Source organism: Pelodiscus sinensis, chromosome 12 (assembly GCF_052426305.1).
Source record: "Pelodiscus sinensis isolate ZL-2025 chromosome 12, ASM5242630v1, whole genome shotgun sequence".
NCBI classification, from domain to species: Eukaryota; Metazoa; Chordata; order Testudines; family Trionychidae; genus Pelodiscus; species Pelodiscus sinensis.
Window position 1 is genome coordinate 50,260,326 of NC_143063.1, and position 17,291 is coordinate 50,277,616.

At 68.5% G+C, this 17,291-nt stretch overlaps 1 protein-coding gene across 1 annotated transcript in view; it reads left to right on the forward strand.

Annotated features, from left to right (window-relative positions):
• The window catches only part of WWP2 (WW domain containing E3 ubiquitin protein ligase 2), a 75,664-nt gene that overhangs the window by 23,133 nt on the left and 35,240 nt on the right, over window positions 1–17,291 (forward strand). Inside the window, exons 6-8 of the mRNA XM_075939767.2 lie at window positions 1,131–1,227; window positions 10,463–10,581; window positions 13,021–13,237. Of these exons, the coding sequence (XP_075795882.2) occupies window positions 1,131–1,227; window positions 10,463–10,581; window positions 13,021–13,237 (433 nt within the window). The remainder of the gene's footprint in view (window positions 1–1,130; window positions 1,228–10,462; window positions 10,582–13,020; window positions 13,238–17,291) is intronic.

Sequence of the window (17,291 nt, forward strand, 5' to 3'; positions counted from 1 at the left end):
CTGGCATACAAGCCCTTCCCCCGATCGGCCTGGGGCGGGTGGGATCCGATCCCCAGTCCCTGCGGGGAGCAGGTGTCTGTAGCAGCTCTCCCTGACTGCTGGCTCTGTGCCCCCCGCCCTGCCCTGCCCCTCCCCTTGCAGCCTCTTGCAGAGGCAGTGACAGTGGGAGCCAGGAGCCAGTGCTGGGGGGGAGCTGGCTTAAAACAGTCCCCCCCCAGCACCAGCCTCACAGTGCTGCCTGCTCCCCCTCCCTGCACTGCTGCTTCTCTCAGAGGTAGCCGCGCTGGGGGGCAGAGGGGGCTGCTGTGAAGCAGCCTGTGTCCGTGGGGGGGGGGGAGGATCCGCGCTCCCTGCGCACAGAGGCTGCTCCCGCGTCCCATCAAGCAGCTCCCCGCGGACAGGGCCTGCTACCACCGTGCGCTGCTGCCTCTGGGTCAGATTCGGCATCCCAGGCAGCCGGCCCGCGAGGGGGGCTGGGTTTTAAACTGGCTCCCCTCGCGGACCAGCTCCTGCCTGGCAGCCCACACTGCTGCCTCTGATTCAGAGGCAGCAGCACAGGCTGGCAGGGGCTCCCAAGGAGTGGGGCTGGAGCGCACTGGCTGCCCCCCCCCGGGACTATTGAATAGTCATGGAACCGCTAAGATTCACGCAATAACCCGCTGTCTGACCCCCCTCCGGACAGGAGCAAGGCTGCCTGGCATGGCAGGATTCTGCGTGGGCTGGGGCGTTTCCCACCCAGGGTGCTGGGCTCAAAGCCGGGCTGCTATCGAGGAGGAGAGCGAGAAGCCATCGTCCGGGGTGGCCCGAGAGCTGTGTGTGGGGGGCCCTGGAGCCGCCGGGGGCCCGAGGCTGGGACGAGGGGCGCTGTGGAAAGCAGCCCAGTTGTGCCTGTGTTAGCGCTTTCCCAAGTGCCCTGCGGGCCCCGTGCGGCGGCCCCGGGACACCTCCAGCAGGTGCTGTGCCTCGCGGGGGCCGGGCCAGCGTGCCAGGTGCATTTGCAGGGAGTTGGCGGCAGGAGGGGCAGGCGTCCCGGCATCCCAGCGTGCTGGGCTGGTCCCTCCCCGGCATCACCCGCAGCCCCCGGCTCAGCCGCCGCTCACTCCTCCCTGCTCTTCCCCCTTTGTGTCCAGGCCTCCAGGTGCCTGGGAGGGAGCCCGGCGCCGTGGCGCCTCCCACCGAGAGCAGACACCAGCCCCCCAGCACAAACTGCTTTGGCAGCAGATCCAGGTAAGGGCCCCTCGCTGGCGTCCCTCAATGGGAGCTGGCAGGGCTGGTTCATGGAGCGGGGGAGGGGAGGAGGCCGGGAGGCTGCCTGGTGGGGAGGAGTGGGCGGGGAAGGCAGGTGGAGGGGGAGGCCGGGATATTGCGTGGGGGGGGCAGGCGGAGGGGGAGGCCGGGATGTTGCCTGGCGGGGAGGAGTGGGAGGGGGAGGCAGGTGAAGGGGGAGGCCGGGAGGCTGCTTGGCTGCAGGGAGTGGGGGGCAGGTGGAGGCGTCAGGAGGCTGCCTGGCCGGGGGGGGGGCAGGTGGAGGCATCAGGAGGCTGCCTGGAGGGGGGGGCGGAGAGGTAGAGGGGGCAGGCGGAGGTGTCAGGAGGCTGCCTGGAGGGGGGGCAGAGGGGTAGGGGGGCAGGGGGCAGGGGGGCAGGTGTCAGGAGGCTGCCTGGAGGGGGGGCAGAGGGGTAGAGGGGGCAGGCGGAAGTGTCAGGAGGCTGCCTGGAGGGGGGGCAGAGGGGTAGAGGGGGCAGGCGGAGGCGTCAGGAGGCTGCCTGGGGGGGGCGGAGAGGTAGAGGGGGCAGGCGGAGGTGTCAGGAGGCTGCCTGGGGGGGGGGGGCAAGGGGAGGCATCAGGAGGCTGCCTGGAGGGGGGGGCGGAGAGGTAGAGGGGGCAGGCGGAGGCGTCAGGAGGCTGCCTGGGGGGGGGGGGCGGAGAGGTAGAGGGGGCAGGCGGAGGTGTCAGGAGGCTGCCTGGCGGGGGGGGCGGAGGGGTAGAGGGGGCAGGCGGAGGCGTCAGGAGGCTGCCTGGCGGGGGGGGCAGGCGGAGGCGTCAGGAGGCTGCCTGGGGGGGGGGGGCGGAGAGGTAGAGGGGGCAGGCGGAGGCGTCAGGAGGCTGCCTGGCGGGGGGGGGGCAGGAGGGGTAGGAGGGGGGGGGGGGCAGGCGGAGGCGTCAGGAGGCTGCCTGGCGGGGGGGGGCAGGCGGAGGCGTCAGGAGGCTGCCTGGCGGGGGGGGGGGGGCAGGCGGAGGCGTCAGGAGGCTGCCTGGCGGGGGGGGGGCAGGCGGAGGCGTCAGGAGGCTGCCTGGCGGGGGGGGGGGGCAGGCGGAGGCGTCAGGAGGCTGCCTGGCGGGGGGGGGGGCAGGCGGAGGCGTGGCGGGGGGGGGCGGGGGGGCAGGAGGCTGCCCTGGCGGGGGGGGGGCGGGGGGGCAGGCGGAGGCGTCAGGAGGCTGCCTGGGGGGGGGGGGGCAGGCGGAGGCGTCAGGAGGCTGCCTGGGGGGGGGGGGCAGGCGGCTGGAGGCCCTGGGGGGGGGGGCGGGGGGGCAGGAGGGTGGAGGGGGGGGGGCAGGCGGAGGCGTTAGGAGGCTGCCTGGCGGGGGGGGGGCAGGCGGAGGCGTCAGGAGGCTGCCTGGCGGGGGGGGGGGCAGGCTGCCTGGCGGGGGGGGGGGCAGGCGGAGGCGTCAGGAGGCTGCCTGGCGGGGGGGGGGGGGGGGGGGGCAGGCGGAGGGCGGGGGGGCAGGAGGCTGCCTGGCGGGGGGGGGGCAGGCTGGGCGGGGGGGGGGGCGGAGGTGGAGGCGTGGCGGGGGGGGGGGCAGGCGGGGGGGCAGGCTGCCTGGCGGGGGGGGGGGCAGGGGGGGGGAGGCAGGCGGGGGGGGGCAGGAGGCTGCTGCTGGCGGGGGGGGGCGGGGGCAGAGGCGGAGGCGTCAGGAGGCTGCCTGGGGGGGCGGAGGGGTAGAGGGGGCAGGCGGAGGCGTTAGGAGGCTGCCTGGCGGGGGGGGCGGAGAGGTAGAGGGGGCAGGCGGAGGCGTCAGGAGGCTGCTGGGGGGGAGAACTGGGCTTATTCTAAGGCCCCGCGTGGGGGCTGCCCCGTGTTTCTCGCCGTGCCCGGCCCTTCGCCCGGCCTGGGCCTGTGAGCGCCTTGGCCTCTGAGGTGCCGCTTTGTCTCTCCTCCTTTGTGCAGCGCCCAGCTCCCCGGCCCCCGCCCCCCAGAATTGCTGCGGGCAGCAGCGGAGGCCCCACTGGTGCCGCCGTCGTGGGTGTTTTTCTCGCCCTCGGTGGCCAGGCCCGGCCAGGCCGCAGGGGGGCCCTGGGGCGACGCGGCTCCGCTCTCCCCTGCTGCCCAGGGCTGGCCCGGCCGCGTGGCTGCCCGCGGAGGCCGAGGGGCGTTCTGCTGGCGGGCAGAGAGGTGCCGCGGAAGGGCTGCTCCTCTGGGCCTGCGAGCAGACCTGGGCCGAGCCCTGCGGGCCCGGGATCTCGTGTGCAGCCTTTGGGGCCCCGGGGGAGGCTGGAGGCCCCTTGGCAGAGGGCAGCCGGGCTGCGTTTCCTACAGACACAGGACGCTCGGCCTGGCAGGGCCCTCAAGCGGTCGTCAGGTCCAGTCCCTGCCTCGCGGCAGCCCCGAGCACCATCCGGACCATCCCTGGGGATGCCTCCCTCCGGGCCAGCTCTCCGTGTCCTTGGGCTCAGCTCCTTCCCGGCGGCCCTGCGGGTGCAGCTCCCAGGGGCAGGCCGAGGACTGGGCCCGTCCTCCACTGCTTTGCTGCCGGTGGGTGGGCCGCTCCTGGCCCTGTCTGCCCCCAGGGGTACTGCACTTGGCCGAGCGTGGCTGGAGACTTCCTGAGCCGGGCTGGTTCTCCGCCCCGGTGCTGCGTGCTCCTTCTCCACGGCTGGCAGGGCCGCAGGCTGCCGGCGGGTGAGACGTGCTCCCTCGGGTGCCTGTTCTTGGCACCGGCTGAGCCCCGCGTCCCCGCTCGCTCTGCACCCAGCCCCGGCCTGCAGGCCTCCGTCGCCCCGGCCGTTAGCGCTCTCCTCTCAGGCCAGCGCCTGGGCGTGTAGCACCCTGCTGCACCCCGCTCGTCGGGTCCGTGCCCCCGGAGGCTGGGGCTGCGTGGGCCCCCGAGTGCTGGCGTGACGTGCTCTCCTCTGCCAGCCGGGGGGCTGTGCCGCTGGCTTTGCCCTCGGATCTGCATGAGCACCCTTAAAGGGGGGGCAGCCGCTCCCCACATTCCAGCTGGGGCCCCACGTCCTGCCCCCCGCGTTAGTCTGAGCTCAGGGCAGGGCTCCTCTCCCCACCCTGTGTCGGGCGCCGGTGCCTGCTGCGTTCCAGGGCGGGGATGTGTGCGGCACAGCAGCTGGCTGCATGCCAGGGGGTCTCTCCGGGGGGAGACCTCCCTCCCAGCCGGCTGCGAATAAAGGGGCCAGTCTTTCGGCCTGTCTCCTCCAGGGAGCGGCTGGGGCCAGGGCTTCCTTTCCCTCCCCCACACAGCTGGTGCCCAGGGCCGGGAGCTGGGGGCAGGGTGTGAAATTCCACAGGTAGCTGTGTGAGGAGAGAAGAAAGGGCCAGTCAGTGGTGCTGGCGGGTGTGTGTGGGGGGGGACTGCAAACCTTGTGGGGGGGGGGGAGTGCCGCGCCGTGGCTGCCGGGAGGGGGAGGGGCGGGTGGCGGGCGCGCGATGTCACCTGGCCACGGGCACGCCGCTCGCATCACCCGTTCTGGGTCCCCCAGGGCTCCTCAGGCCGGCCCAGCTTTGTGTCCCTGTTTCCCGAGGGCTGGTCCGTCCGCTCGCCCTGAGCCCTTGCCTGGCCCCGTGTGCTGAGTGCCGTGCGGTGCAGCATGTGGGCCCGGCGCCTGCACGGCACAGGGCTCCCCGGGGCAGACGGCCGCGGAAGGGCCCGCAGAGCTGTGGGCGCCGGGCTGGGACCTGGGGCGGCGCTGCCGGCTGGCGCGTTCCCGGCGGGAGTTGGAGACGGGCGCGGGGCCGACGGCGAGAGGCTCCCGGCTCTGCGGGGGCACGAGAAGGAGACGGGGCTTTCTGCGTGTGAGCCCTGCTCGGCTGGGGAGTCGGGGAGCCCCGTCCGGACAGCCAGTCTGCTGAACGCTGGCCTCTGCTCCAGAGCCTGGCGTCGGGCACCCGCCCCGGTTCTGGGCTCTGCACAGGGTGGAAGTGCAGTCGATTAACCGAGAAGCAAAAGCATCTCAGTTAATGCTACAGACGACCCGCATCTCCCCCGTTTCCCCCTCCCCCCAGTAGATTTATTGCAGGCTGGCCCAGCCGCCCGGCTCAGTCCTGGCTCGCGCTGCAGCTCTGCGTTTGAAGTGGTAGGAGCTGGGCAGGCAGGCAGCCTGGCTCCGTTCTGGCTCGTGCAGGATCCAGGAGCTAAGAGCTGCTCCCCCCCAACCGCTGCTTCTGTATCAGAGGGAGCAGCGCTGGGAGACAGGCAGCCGGGCTGCGTGGGGAGCTGCTTTTTACACTGGCTCCCTTCGCGGACCAGCTCCCGCCCGGCCCCTCGCACAGATCCAGAGGCAGCAGCTCAGGTAGCCGGGGGCTCCTCGGGAGGGAGCCGGAGCGCACTGGCTGCCGGCCCCGCCCCCGGGACGATAGAACAGTCGAGTAGCCAATCAGAATCCATGAGGTTGCTCGACTGGCCGATTGACCCGTATTTCACATCCCTAGTTTGCAGCCCGGCCCTGCTGCTCCGTCCGTGCGCTCTGCCCGCCCCAGCCTCTGCCTCCTTTCCCGCGGGGTCCCCTCGCCTCTCCCGGGACGTGCTGCTCCCCGCCCGGCTCTGCTCCTGTCGCCGCCTCCCCCGCTTTCACGGGGACCCGAGGAATTTCCCAGCTGAGCGTTCCAGGTGGGGGCTGCGGGCCGCAGGCTGTTTTCCAGCCCCGGCACAGGGCACGCTGGAGCCGCCTGGCCCTACAGCCCCCCGTGCCCGGCCCGAGCACACGTACCCGTCTGTCTCCTGCAGCTGCATTCTGCGGGCGCTGGGGTTAGTGTGGCCTCTGCATCCCCACGCGGAGGCCTGGGGCTGTGCTCTGTGCTCAGAGGGGTGAAGGCGGGGGGAGGGGCTTCCCAGAGGGGCCTGGACGCACTGAGCCCTAACGCCTGGCTGGGCCGGGTGCCCTGCTCTCTCTGAGCTCTGGGGCAGCAGCCCGACAGGGAGAGGGGCAGGGATGTGTCCAGCCGGGGTGAGAGCCAGCGCAGCTCCCATGCTCTGGCGCAGTGTGGCCGGGGCCTCGCCTGCCCCCGGGGGCTGCCCCATGTTCCCCTCCTATCGTAGGGGTCAGCTCCCAGCTGCCTGCCCCACGCGGCCCCGCTCTGTGCCCAGGCCTCTGTTAAAGGGCAGCGCCCACGTGGGCGTGCTCTGAGGAGGGCAGAGCAGCTGGCCTGGCTAATTTAGGGGGCCTGCTGGCAGCCCCGCACCCTGCCAGGTTCCAGACTCGGCTGCATGCGCCTGTCTGGATGGAGACGGGCCCAGCCTGCGCCTCGGGCTGCCTGCTCCTGGATCTCACCTGGCTTTGGGAGGGCCGTGACTCGCCTGGGGAGCAGGGAGAGTGCCCCTCGGGGCAGGGACCCCCCAGACGGCTGGCAGTGTCAGCGTTAGCGCCGCCTTGTCTGCACGGCACTCCCGCCTTCCCAGCGCGACTGGGGCCAGGCTCGGCTGGCGGAGGCAGGTTTCTCAGGCACCGGGGTCGGCGCATCCCCCTCCAGCAAGAGGTCACAAGCCCCCATCCTGCATCTGCCCTGCTGAGAGAGGCCCCAGGCTGCTTCTCCAAGGCTGCCCCATGGAAGGGCTCCTGGCTGGTCAGCAGTGGGTCCCGCCCCCCGGCTGCTGAGCGGCGCCGTCTCGTCTCACTAACAAGCAGGTTCTGCCCCTCCCCGACCCGGCGCGCTTGGCGGCTCCCCGCAGGGCGACTGGCCGCGGTCGTGGGTGCCAGCGTACTGCCCTGGCCCTGCGGCTGGCAGGCCGCCCCTCCCCATCCCAGCTCCGTGCTGCAGGGCCAGCCGGCTGGAGGGTTTTGCCCTTTTAAGGCGATGGCTTGTCTGGGATAAACCAGCCTTTTTTCTCCGCTCTTCACCCTCCCTGCACAAGTGGCTGCTTCAGCGGGGCTGGGCTGGGAGCCGTGCACGGCCCTGTGGCCCGGAGATGCCGGAGCCAGCCGGGGGAGTCCTGGTTACTCTGCCCCATCCCGGAGGTGGGACGAGGGGGCTGTTGGGCCAGGTGCGGGGCGCGGCCTCTGCATGCCAGGCGGTTTCCATGAGTCAGTGTTTCCCGTCGCTCCCCCAGCTTTACCCTGCTGGGGGCCCAGGCTGCTCTGCCCCTGCGCCCACACGGCCTGCAGCCGGAGCTGCCAGGCGGGGCAGGGGTCCTGTCTCCGAGGAGCTCAGTGCCCGGCTGAGGCAGAGCGGGGAAGGGCCGTGCCCCTAGGACAGGGCCGCAGGGTGCTCCCGGTGGCCAGCACAGAGCTCCGTGCCGCCCAGGGCTACGGCTCGCTTAGGAAGGGGGGAAGCTGCCAGCGTTTCGCTCTGCCGGAGCCTCACTTGGCTTGGGTCTCTCTCTCCCTCGTGGCTGGGTAACTGCCGTGGCCAGCTCCCTGCTTCCCAGCAAGAGCGGCCGGAGAGCCCGGGGTGCGGCGCGCTGCGGCCTGCCGCTGCTCCATGTTCGCTGAGCCCGTGGGAGTGGCCGGGCGCCAGGCGCTGGCAGGAGAGCGACGCCGTAGCACACAGGACCCCTGTTGCCGGTCGGCGTGGAGACAGGCCTTTCCTGAGCTCTCGCTGCAGGCCAGGAGTGGAGACCGCGGTAGAACCGGGGAGGCCTGGCTCGGCCCTTTCTCCCCCAGGGGCCGGGGCAGAGGGCGGAGAGGTCTGTGGCTTTGGGCGCACCCTGTCCTGAGTCCCTGCCTCTCTCTTGGCTGGCCAGTGGGGCTTTGCTGCCCTGAGAAACTGGCTTCTCCTTTGCCGGGTGCCCAGTCCGTGCGGTCTCCCGTCTTGCAGCCCACGTGCAGCTGCCCTGCCGTCTGTCAAGGGGCGTGCCCAGCTTCGCGGTGGTTTGTCTCCCTGTCAGGGGCATGATGCGAGTGCGTGGGGGGCCTGGGGCGTCTCGGCCCCTGTGCGGGAAGGAGCAGGCTTCTGTCTGCGCCTGCCGCGGCCCAGCCCTCTGTGCGGAATGAAGCTCCCTCGCAGAGCCCGGCTCGCTGTGTGACGGGCTCTTCCGCAGGCGCCTGTGCTGAGCATGTTGGCCCGGGTCTCGCAGGCGCGCGGGGGGGCTGCTGAAGCCTGGGGAGGAAGCCGATCAGCCTGAACATTCGCTGCTGCCCCCCAGCCTAGCTGCCATGTTGAAAGACTTTTCCGAGCGCTACGCAGTGAGATTATTTGCATATTTGCAAGTCATTTGCATGTGCCCCATAACCCGCCCGGCAGTGTTGGCAGGGCGGCAGCAGGGCGAGCGTGCGTGTTGCCTGCTGCATGGACAGCCAGGAGCAGGGACCGGGCAGGTCGTCCGGGGGCCCGAGACCCCCTAGGCCCCGTGCAGAGGGGCCCCAAACTTTCCGTCTTGAGCTGCAATCAGGCAAATCCCGGGGCTGGCGTAGGCCACGCTGTGGAGCCTTCCTCTTGGATCCCCCTTTGCACCCTGCCCCCAGCCTCGCCCAGCAGCTGCCGAGGGGACGGGTGCAGTGCGAAAGCCCAGGCCCCTCCCCAGCAGAGCTCGCCGTGGGGTGGTGCCGAGCGCCCCGCTGGCAAGCCCCTTCCCCGTCCGTTTAGTCCCCTATGAGCCTCCTGGATGGGGGACTGGGCAGGGCCTGGAGCGGGTTTCTGGGCCAGGCCCCACCCAGAGCAAGCCTAGAGCGGCGTTTCTCCCCCCGTGGTGCACGGACCCTTCCGGCCACTCCAGAGACGTTGGGGCACGTCCACGCCACCGACATGTGGAGGAAACTGAGTTTGTGTGTGAAGTTCCCAGCGCTTTGTCCCTTTTACACCCACAAATGTCCTCGCCCGCCTGGCCGCGATTAGTGTGTGTGTCTGAAACTGGTAGGGCCTGGGGGCAGCTCTGGATTTCTTTAGTTGTGTGTTTATTTAGAAGAGCGAGTAATTTATAAACAGGGTGAGAAACAGCGGTCTGGGCCGTCCCTGGCAGCGCGTCCAACCGGCCCTTAACCCCCAGGCACTTTGTTCCGCGCTTGGCCCCTGTGCTGCAGCTAAGCCCGTTGCGCCCTGCCCGTCTCCTCGCAGCCCTGTCAGAACAGTCATCTCCCTCCTCTTCGTAACACCCTCTTGTGTGCCCCCCCCAGACTAAGCAAACCCCATTTAGCCCTCTGGCCTGCTCGGTCGCTGTGGTTCTGGGCTCGGACCTCTCCCACCCGAGAGCCTGGCTGGCCGCTGCTCTCCCAGCCCTGTTCAGATCCACCCGCGTCCCCTCCCCGGTCGGTCACCCCAGCCTCGGGCTGCCCCGTCCCTGCTCGGGACAGGCTGGGTGCAGCGCTGCATGTGGGATGGGCCAGCCGTGCGCTCCAAGCCGCGGGCAGAATGCTGCCCGCCCTGTGCCAGCCCCTCCCGTCTGTGAGCAGCGAGTCTGAGGGTCCCTGCCAGGATCCGGCCCCCAGCCGCCTGCCCACTCCTGCCTGGGGTGGCCGGCAGTGCGAGTCCAGTGTCAACTTCGCAGCCAGGCAAAATGCATCATGGCCTGTGAAATCTGGCCTTCCACCCTGGACTAGACAGATTTCGGGGCGGGGGGGAGACTGTTTCTCGGGTTGGGGGTCATGACCCAAAAGGGAGTGGGGGGGGCTCATGGTTTTGCCACCCTTGCTGCTGCGCGGCCTTTGGTGCTGAGCAGTGGAGAGAGAGCAGGGGTTGTGCAGCCCGGCTCTGACGCGGCGCCCTGCCAGCAGCTGTGCAGAAGGAGGGTAGCGGTACGCAGCCCCCGCCAGCACCTTGCAGCCCCCGGCTCCTTTCTGGGTCGGGCCCTACGATTCCACCCGATTTCACTGGCTGAAGTCAGGAAACAGACGTGGACCCAAATGGCCCAGGAATTCGGCCGGGCCCCACCCATTGCTTTTCCCTCCCCCCACGCCCCCCGGCTTGGTGCGAGGGCCTCTCCCCACGCTGGGACGAGCTCTGGGGAGGGGAGTGGCTCCGGCCCAGCAACGCGACTGGTGCCCGGGGGGGGGGGGGGGCTGGCCCGAGCTGCGTGGCCCAGACACGGGCCTGGGAGGAGCCCGAGGGCCAAGCGTTTCCCAGGAGACGGGCTGTTCGTGAGCGCCCCCGGAGGTGTGGAGTGGAGACGGGGCGTGGCTGCTGGGCGGCGGGTGCTCTGGGGGACAGTGGCGGGGCACTTGGCGCATGGCACCGTGCCTCGCTGGCGCTCCTGGAGGGAGGGAAGCCTGTGGCCCCCGCATGGGCCCAGGCAGAAGGGGCAGAGGAGTGTCCTTCGGAGGCAGCCTGATCTCTGACCCGTGGGTGTGGTTCTCCCGCAGGAATCACAGACCCGCAGCTGGAGGGGCCAGGCCGAGCAGAGGGACCGGAGACCAAAGCCCCAGCACCCAGGTTCGCCACCGGCAGCAAGTCAAGAGTCCGGGCCCAGCCACCGGCGCAGGTGAAGCGCGGCACCCGACAGGCCTAGCTTGTCGCACTGGGCCTGTGGCGCTCGCGGGGCAAGATGAAAACCTGCTGCCCCAAGGCTCTCTGGGGCGACAGGCTGGGGGCCTCGGAGTTCGTGAAACCCTGGACGTGCGGCCCGGGGCTGAGGGTCTCCAGCAGCACTTCACTGCGCTCCTCCGGGCTGCCCCGCATGGCCCAGGCTAGACCTGCCCCAGCAATGGCCAGCGCCTTCTGTTCCGAAGAGCCAGGCTTCCCTGACCCCTCCTGCCCGGACTCTTGGGAAGCCACGTGTGTTCACATCACTTCCCCGGCCGGCCTGTCTGCGCCGGAGCCGAGCACCCGGGTCCTGGTCCAGTATCAGGTCCCCCTCACGCGCCCGGGGAGGGTCAGTGCAGGCGTTTGGTTAGGGCCCCGCCGAATTCCCAGCCCTGGGAAAAGGGTTCCGCTATCCTGTGTGAGAACAGATTTCTCAGGGGGCCAGTGCTCCTCAAACTGGGTCCTGGACCACAACTGAGTTGTGAGGAGTCACAAGGTTATGGGGGGGGGGTTATCTGTGCCCTTTGGTGCTGCCTTCAGAGCGCGGGGGCTAGGCAGGCGGTGGCTCTTGGCCAGGTGCCCGGGTCTGAAGGCCGCGCCCCATGTGCAGCAGCGCAGAAGTAGGGGTGGCAGTGCCCCTCCCCCCCTAGTGCCACCCTACTACATTTGTTTTTCCCAATCTGCTGGAAGAACTTGCCCAGTGCACCAAGGCCTCTGAGCCGGTGTTGGCAGCCCACGGAGCCCCTCTTGCAGGCGCTGCCTGGGCCTGCTGCTTTGAGATGTCTGGCGAGAGTAGCTCCCGCCGCAGACGAGGCTGCCTGGTCTGGCGTGTTCCCCCAGTGATGGGAAACTAGTCCTGTGTATTAGAAATGATACGAGTCATACTGTGCTAGTGCCACAGACCAGTGCGGAGCGGGGTCGCCTCAGCCCTGCAGCCGGAGCTGCCTTCCGGGGCCTTGCTGAGGGTCTGTGTGTGACTGGAGCCTGCCAGTCACACTCGGCTTTCACTGGCTTCGCCAGCCTGGAACGACTGATTCCCCCGACATGTATGTCCTCCGTTGGTCAGTCCCCCGACCCGTGCCAGTGCTCTGTGGGTTATTCCTTTAGTGGGATGATAGACCAGTGTGTTATCTTAGGCAATTGTTCTTCAGCCCTGCAAATCTGCTTTATATCCGTGGGCGTCCGCGGACGTGGATGAAATATCTGCAGCTCGTTTTTGCGGCTACGGGTGTGGATACAAAATTTGTATCCGCACCGGGCTCTAGTTACTCGGACAGTCCCGTTCAAACACACTGCATTAGATAACCCACTAAAACAAAGGGGTTTTTTATTAACGGCAAAGGGGGATCTCAAGTGAGCCCAAGGAGTGAGGCGTGAAAGTCAGAAATGGATACGAGGAGAATGAAGTTTCAAGGCCTACGTGAACCAATTCCATTTGAGGCAGAGCAAAGATTCGCACCACATGCTCTAGCCATTTGCTGCCCAAACTCTGAGGTCAGGACCCTTCCCCGTAGTGCAGCACCTACTTCCTGTATCTCTTCTGGTGCAGCGGGGCCCAGGATGGGGAGGAGGTGAGAGGCATTGCTGGGTTTGTCCCTCCCCTGACCAGTATTTCCAGCTGGGTGCGAGGAAGGCCCGTCCCTGCTGGCTGGCTTTGTTTCCCTTCCTGCTTGATGACTCCGTTTACTGCTTAGATGCAAATTGAGCACACGCTTCTTTGTGTGGGATGGGCCTGTTAGCTGGCTGCCGTTTGGCCAGGGCGATGGGTGTGGAACACGTGGTACTAACACCACGCAGGGGAGTCGGTTCACAGACAGCGTTGCCTCACACCACCCGGATAATGCCGGGCAGCAGACTGAAAAGGTTACCTCACAAGCATGCTTCACACGAAGGCTAAGTCGACACGGGCCCCTTGCAGCGCTGGAACTTCCTGGCTCAGGGGTGTGAAGAAACACCCCCATCCCCAGCACAGCAAGTTACAGCGCTGTAAAGTGCCAGGACAAAAGACAGGACTATGCAGCACTTTAAAGACTAACAAGATGGTTTATTAGGGGGTGAGCTTGCATGGGCCAGACCCACTTCCTCAGATCAAAAGTGCCAGGGTGAGCCAGGCGACAGCGCCGGGACCCCCAGTCCCAACACAGACAGGAGGTGCGGGCGGAGCAGCGACTGGCAGAGGAGAGGGCCCCGTTCCGCTCCCCACCTGTGGGTGAGCAGCAAAGCTCCTTTGCAGGGGCCGCAGCTGCCTGGGAGGCCAGGGCGGAGGCCGGTTGCCATCAGGGAGAATGGCCGTGGGGGGAGTCCTCTGCTCCCGCCAGAGGGGGCCAGGCGCAGGTCGGGGCAAGGCCTGCCCAGCTCCCTCCCTCTGCCCTAACCGCTCTGCCCTCTGCATTCCCAGTGAATGGGGACTTGGCGGGGACCACCGACACCGAAGAGGAGCGGGCCGCGGTGGGAGTGACTTCGCCCCCCGCCGCAGCACCGAGCGAGACCCCCGGCTCCACCGCCCCCACCCCTCCTGCGTCCGCCGTCCCTGGAGAGCCAGAGCAGCCGGCCCCAGGCCCAGGCACCCAGCCGCCTCTGGCTGCAGCACCCACCTTGGACGCTCTGCCTCCCGGGTAAGCTCTGCGCCCGCCGGGCCTCGCTCAGGGTGGGCTGTGGCCCGTGGGATGGGGAAGGGGAAGGGCGGCCAAGCCCGAGGGAGGGGGGCTGCTGCTCTGAGCCTGCAGGAGCAGCTGGTGGGAGCCAGGGGCCCTTGGCTGCTTCTCAGACAAGCACCAGCCTGAGCCGCCGGAGCCCGGCCGGGGACCAGTTCCCTGTTGGGCCGCGCCTGGGCACTGACCGCTCCTCCCTCAGCTGGGCGGGGTCACCGTCCATTTCCTAGGCGGGGGGAGGGTTCGCGCCACGGCGGCTTACGGGTGGCAAATGGCGGGTCCCCGGGGAGGAGCAGCTGCCCCCGAGCCGGGCGGCGGGTGCCAGGGCGCGCAGGATCCAGAGGGGTGAGCAGGGCCTGAATGATTTCCAAATAACCGTCAGGGCCCCGCTCCCCTGCCAGACTGGCGGTTGCACAGCGGGTCTGACCCGGCGCAGCGCGTGTGACGTGGAGCCGGGGACAGCGCTGTCCCTGGGCTTCTCCTCAGCCCCGGGCCCTCCCGGACTTCCAGGCAACCACGGGGAGGAGAAAATCGTGGGAGCTTTCGGCTTCCTCCTGTCCCGTGAAAGAAAAATCGTGAGACCCGGTTCCGCCGTCGCGGCCCCCGCGGGAGCCCTGTCAGCGCCTCTCTCTGCCGCCCGCGTCTGCGGACACCCGCTCCCCAGAAGCGCCGCGGGGGACGGGCTGGGTGCTTGCAGGCAGGACGGGGCGGGGGCAGCTCTGGGTGAAGCAGAATTGTGTTGCGAGGAGAACTGCTGCTTGCCTAAAGCTGCAAGCCCATGGCCCGGCCCGTGGGGCAGGGGGGCAGCTGCACGGACGCGCTCGCTGTTTCCAGGACCTTTCCGTTCGGGCCCTCCGGGCCGTGCAGCGAGAGGGGCTTTGGAGGGGAAGTGGCCTCCCGTATCTCCTGTGAAGGGAGCTGTTTGTTTTCCTTGTCGGGGCCTCGCTGGCGTGTCAGTCACAGGTAATTAGGGCGAGCGGGGGGCGGCGGGGTGGGGTGTGAGAGGGTTACTGTTCTCAGGGCTTCAGCTCTGCCGCTCGCCAGGCAGCTGCAAGAGGCCGGGCGCTGAAAAAGGCCTTTATTCCTCTGGCTGCTCAGACTACAGCTCTTCCTCGCGCCCCAGGTGGACGCGGGCCTTGTCTCTCTCCTGGTGCCGGGCAGCCTGCGTCTGGCTCGTGACCAGGGCGGCGCTGGGAGGCGTCAGGCCAGCGCCCGGGTCTCCGTGGGCCACTCTGAGGATGGGCGACGTTGCCATCTGTGCGCGGGCTCAGGGTGCGCGCCTGCTCCTGGCCCTCTCTCTGGATCCAGCGTGTTGCAGGGAGGGAGGCAAATATTCAGCCTGCTCTTTGTGGGGGGTGGGAGGAGGAATGGGCACAGCGCTGCCCCGCCTGTGGCGCCCGGTGGCCTTGGGGCCGCCGTGCTGCAGCGTGGGCTGTGCCCTGGCCAGAGGCCTCCAGGCCCTGGTGCTTGGGCTGGTGGTCGGAGGGACAGACTCAGGCTCAGCTGGAGCGAGCAGCCCCTGGCCTGTGCCCAGAGGGCAGGAGTGGAGTCTGGGGGCTCTGAGCACACCAGGAACCAGACTTGTAGGGCACGAGTGTGAGACCTTCCCCCAGAGGGGCTAGACCGGCCGTGCCGCCCCAGGGGCCTGCCCTGGCTCAAGCGAGGTAGGAGGAGGCGGAGGTCCGTGAGCCGCAGCGGGTGCAAAGGGCTCGTGGGGCAGGCGGTTTCTCTTCGGCCCTGCTTTCGGGAGGCTCGTTTCTGGCTGCCCTGGCCCATTGGGGCGCTGCCGGGAGTGACTCTGGCCAGTGGCTTGCGGCCGGAGGAGCCGGCAGCGGTGCCGGAGGAAGAGAGGGACGGGTCTGAGGAGGTTCTGGCTGGGGAGGAGTGTGGCGCGCTGGTGCTAGTGGGGCTCTGGGTCCTGTCCTGCTTTGCAGGTGCATCTGAGAGCCTCCATGTCTCCCGCTGGCTTAGACAGCCTGCTCTGGGAGCCGAGGCTTTCCCACCCCTTCCTTGGCCCCTGGGTGATCTCCCCTGCGCCTGCTCCCTGCCTGAGCGCTGAGGGGTCTCTGCTCGCCCCGTGCCCCTGGTGCCCGGAGCCTGCGCCTCTCCCGACTCCCACGCGGACTCCAGAGGCCGGGCTCAGGTGGGGTTCTCAGGGCCCCGTTCGGCGCAGGTGGCTGTCTCGCACAGCCGGGCGCTCAACGGAGGCTCATGCGCCCGGGCCTGGGCGTCTGCTCGAGGGGTGCAGGACACCAGAAGGTGGCCTGAAGGCTGCCAGAATCCGCCCCCGTGCGGCCTGGCCTTGCGCTGCGACTCAGTGCCGTGGGGGTTGCTGGGAGGGAGGCAGGGCACGTGTGGGGTTTGGGGGCAGAGCGGGAAGCGTTTGGGGGCTCCATGCTAACGCGGGTTTCCCGGCCGTGAGATAACGGGCTGGGAGGTGGCTGGAGGCAGCTCCTGCATGTGGTTCCTATCAGGGCGGCTGCGGCGCTGGGGCGGGAGGCGAGTGACACGCTGTGCGCACCGCTCTGTCTCGCGCGCACAAAGAGGCACATTATGCTGTCTGGCAGGCGGCACGGCGCTGTGGTTTCTTACATAAGGCAGGGCGTTTTGTTTGGACTGCGGGTTACCTTCGCGCTGCCGCTTCACGCCGGCCCGGCCCTGGGTGTGCGGCGGGGGCCGGCTGCTGAGGCTGACACACACTGCCTGGGGGAAACCTCCACGGCCTTGCTGCTGCCTGCCCCCCCGGCCGGAGAGAGGGGCTTGCACATCCGTTGCCCCCACTCCTGGGGAGTTAACGGCCAGCTTATGCCTGGGCCTGCGGAGTGGGCCCAAGATGCAAACACAGGAGCAAAACCCAGAGCCTGGCTCTGCCGGCACTTCCCTAGGGTGGGATTCTGCTGCTTCCCCCTGCCTCCGTGCTAGGCTAGCGCACGCAGCAAGCTCTGCTCTGACGGCTTTGGGGGGCAGGGGAGGGGGAGGCAGAGCATTCCAGCTGGCCCAGGGAACAGGCTGCAGCCAATTGAAACCCTTTTTTTTTTTTAAATTAAAGTTCATTACAAAACAAATCTGTGAAGGCGGCTTGTCAAGTGCTGCCCCCGGGCTGGCCGGCGTTCTGACGCGGCCGTCGCCACTTTGTTTCGCCAGCGTTATGCAGGGGGGTGCAGGGTCATCCCGTCAATTGGAACCCAGCGGGAAACGTGTGGGGACAATTGGGCGGGCGCGCAGCAGGAGTGGTTGCAGGAGCATGAAGCTGGGCTGCAGTTTGCTGGTAACGGTGGCCGCTCTGGTTCGCGCACGTTCTACCCGTGTGCTCCGTCTTTGGAATCTGTGTCCGACGCCTGTGGTTCCTCTGACTCCGAGAGACCGAAAAGCTGTGTGGGCAGGTGCGGTGCGGGCCACCGTCCCTGTGTCTGTTTCCTCCGCAGCACCGTGCGATCTCTGGCTGCCTCAGCCGCTCTGCTGGCGATGCCCTTTGGTAATTCACTCCAGCGAGAAGACAAGTGTGCTTGGCTGTGAGCCTACAGCCTCAGGTGCCTTTTGAATCCTGTATCCCCAGGGGAATTTTACAGGTGACTGACTGCTTGTTAGATGCCCCCTGTAGAAACTTAATACCAAGCACCTGGTATTTCTTGCATCCAGCCTAAGCTCCTGCCAGCACTGTCATTCTGCAGGGCTCACAGCGACTGCCATCGTATCAGCATGAACAGACTCCACCAGCCAGTAGAACAGAGGGAGTTTACTGCTCCTCCAGGATACAGCTCAGCACAGATGGAATCTGGTTACAGGGCAGGCCTAGGATGCCTCAGCCCCCTTGAGATGGGGGAGCCTGGGCCCCTAAATCCCAGCCTGTTGCTTAGGCTGCCTCCTCCACGATACCAGCCAGAAACTCCCCAACTTCCAGCCCTGCCCCCCAGCCAGGGGCTGCACTCCGCCTTTGTTCCTCTCCCTGGGGGGTAACCGGTCGAACAGGTCACCTCCCTGTCCCATCGGCTACTCTGCTGGGCCGTGGTACAGGCAG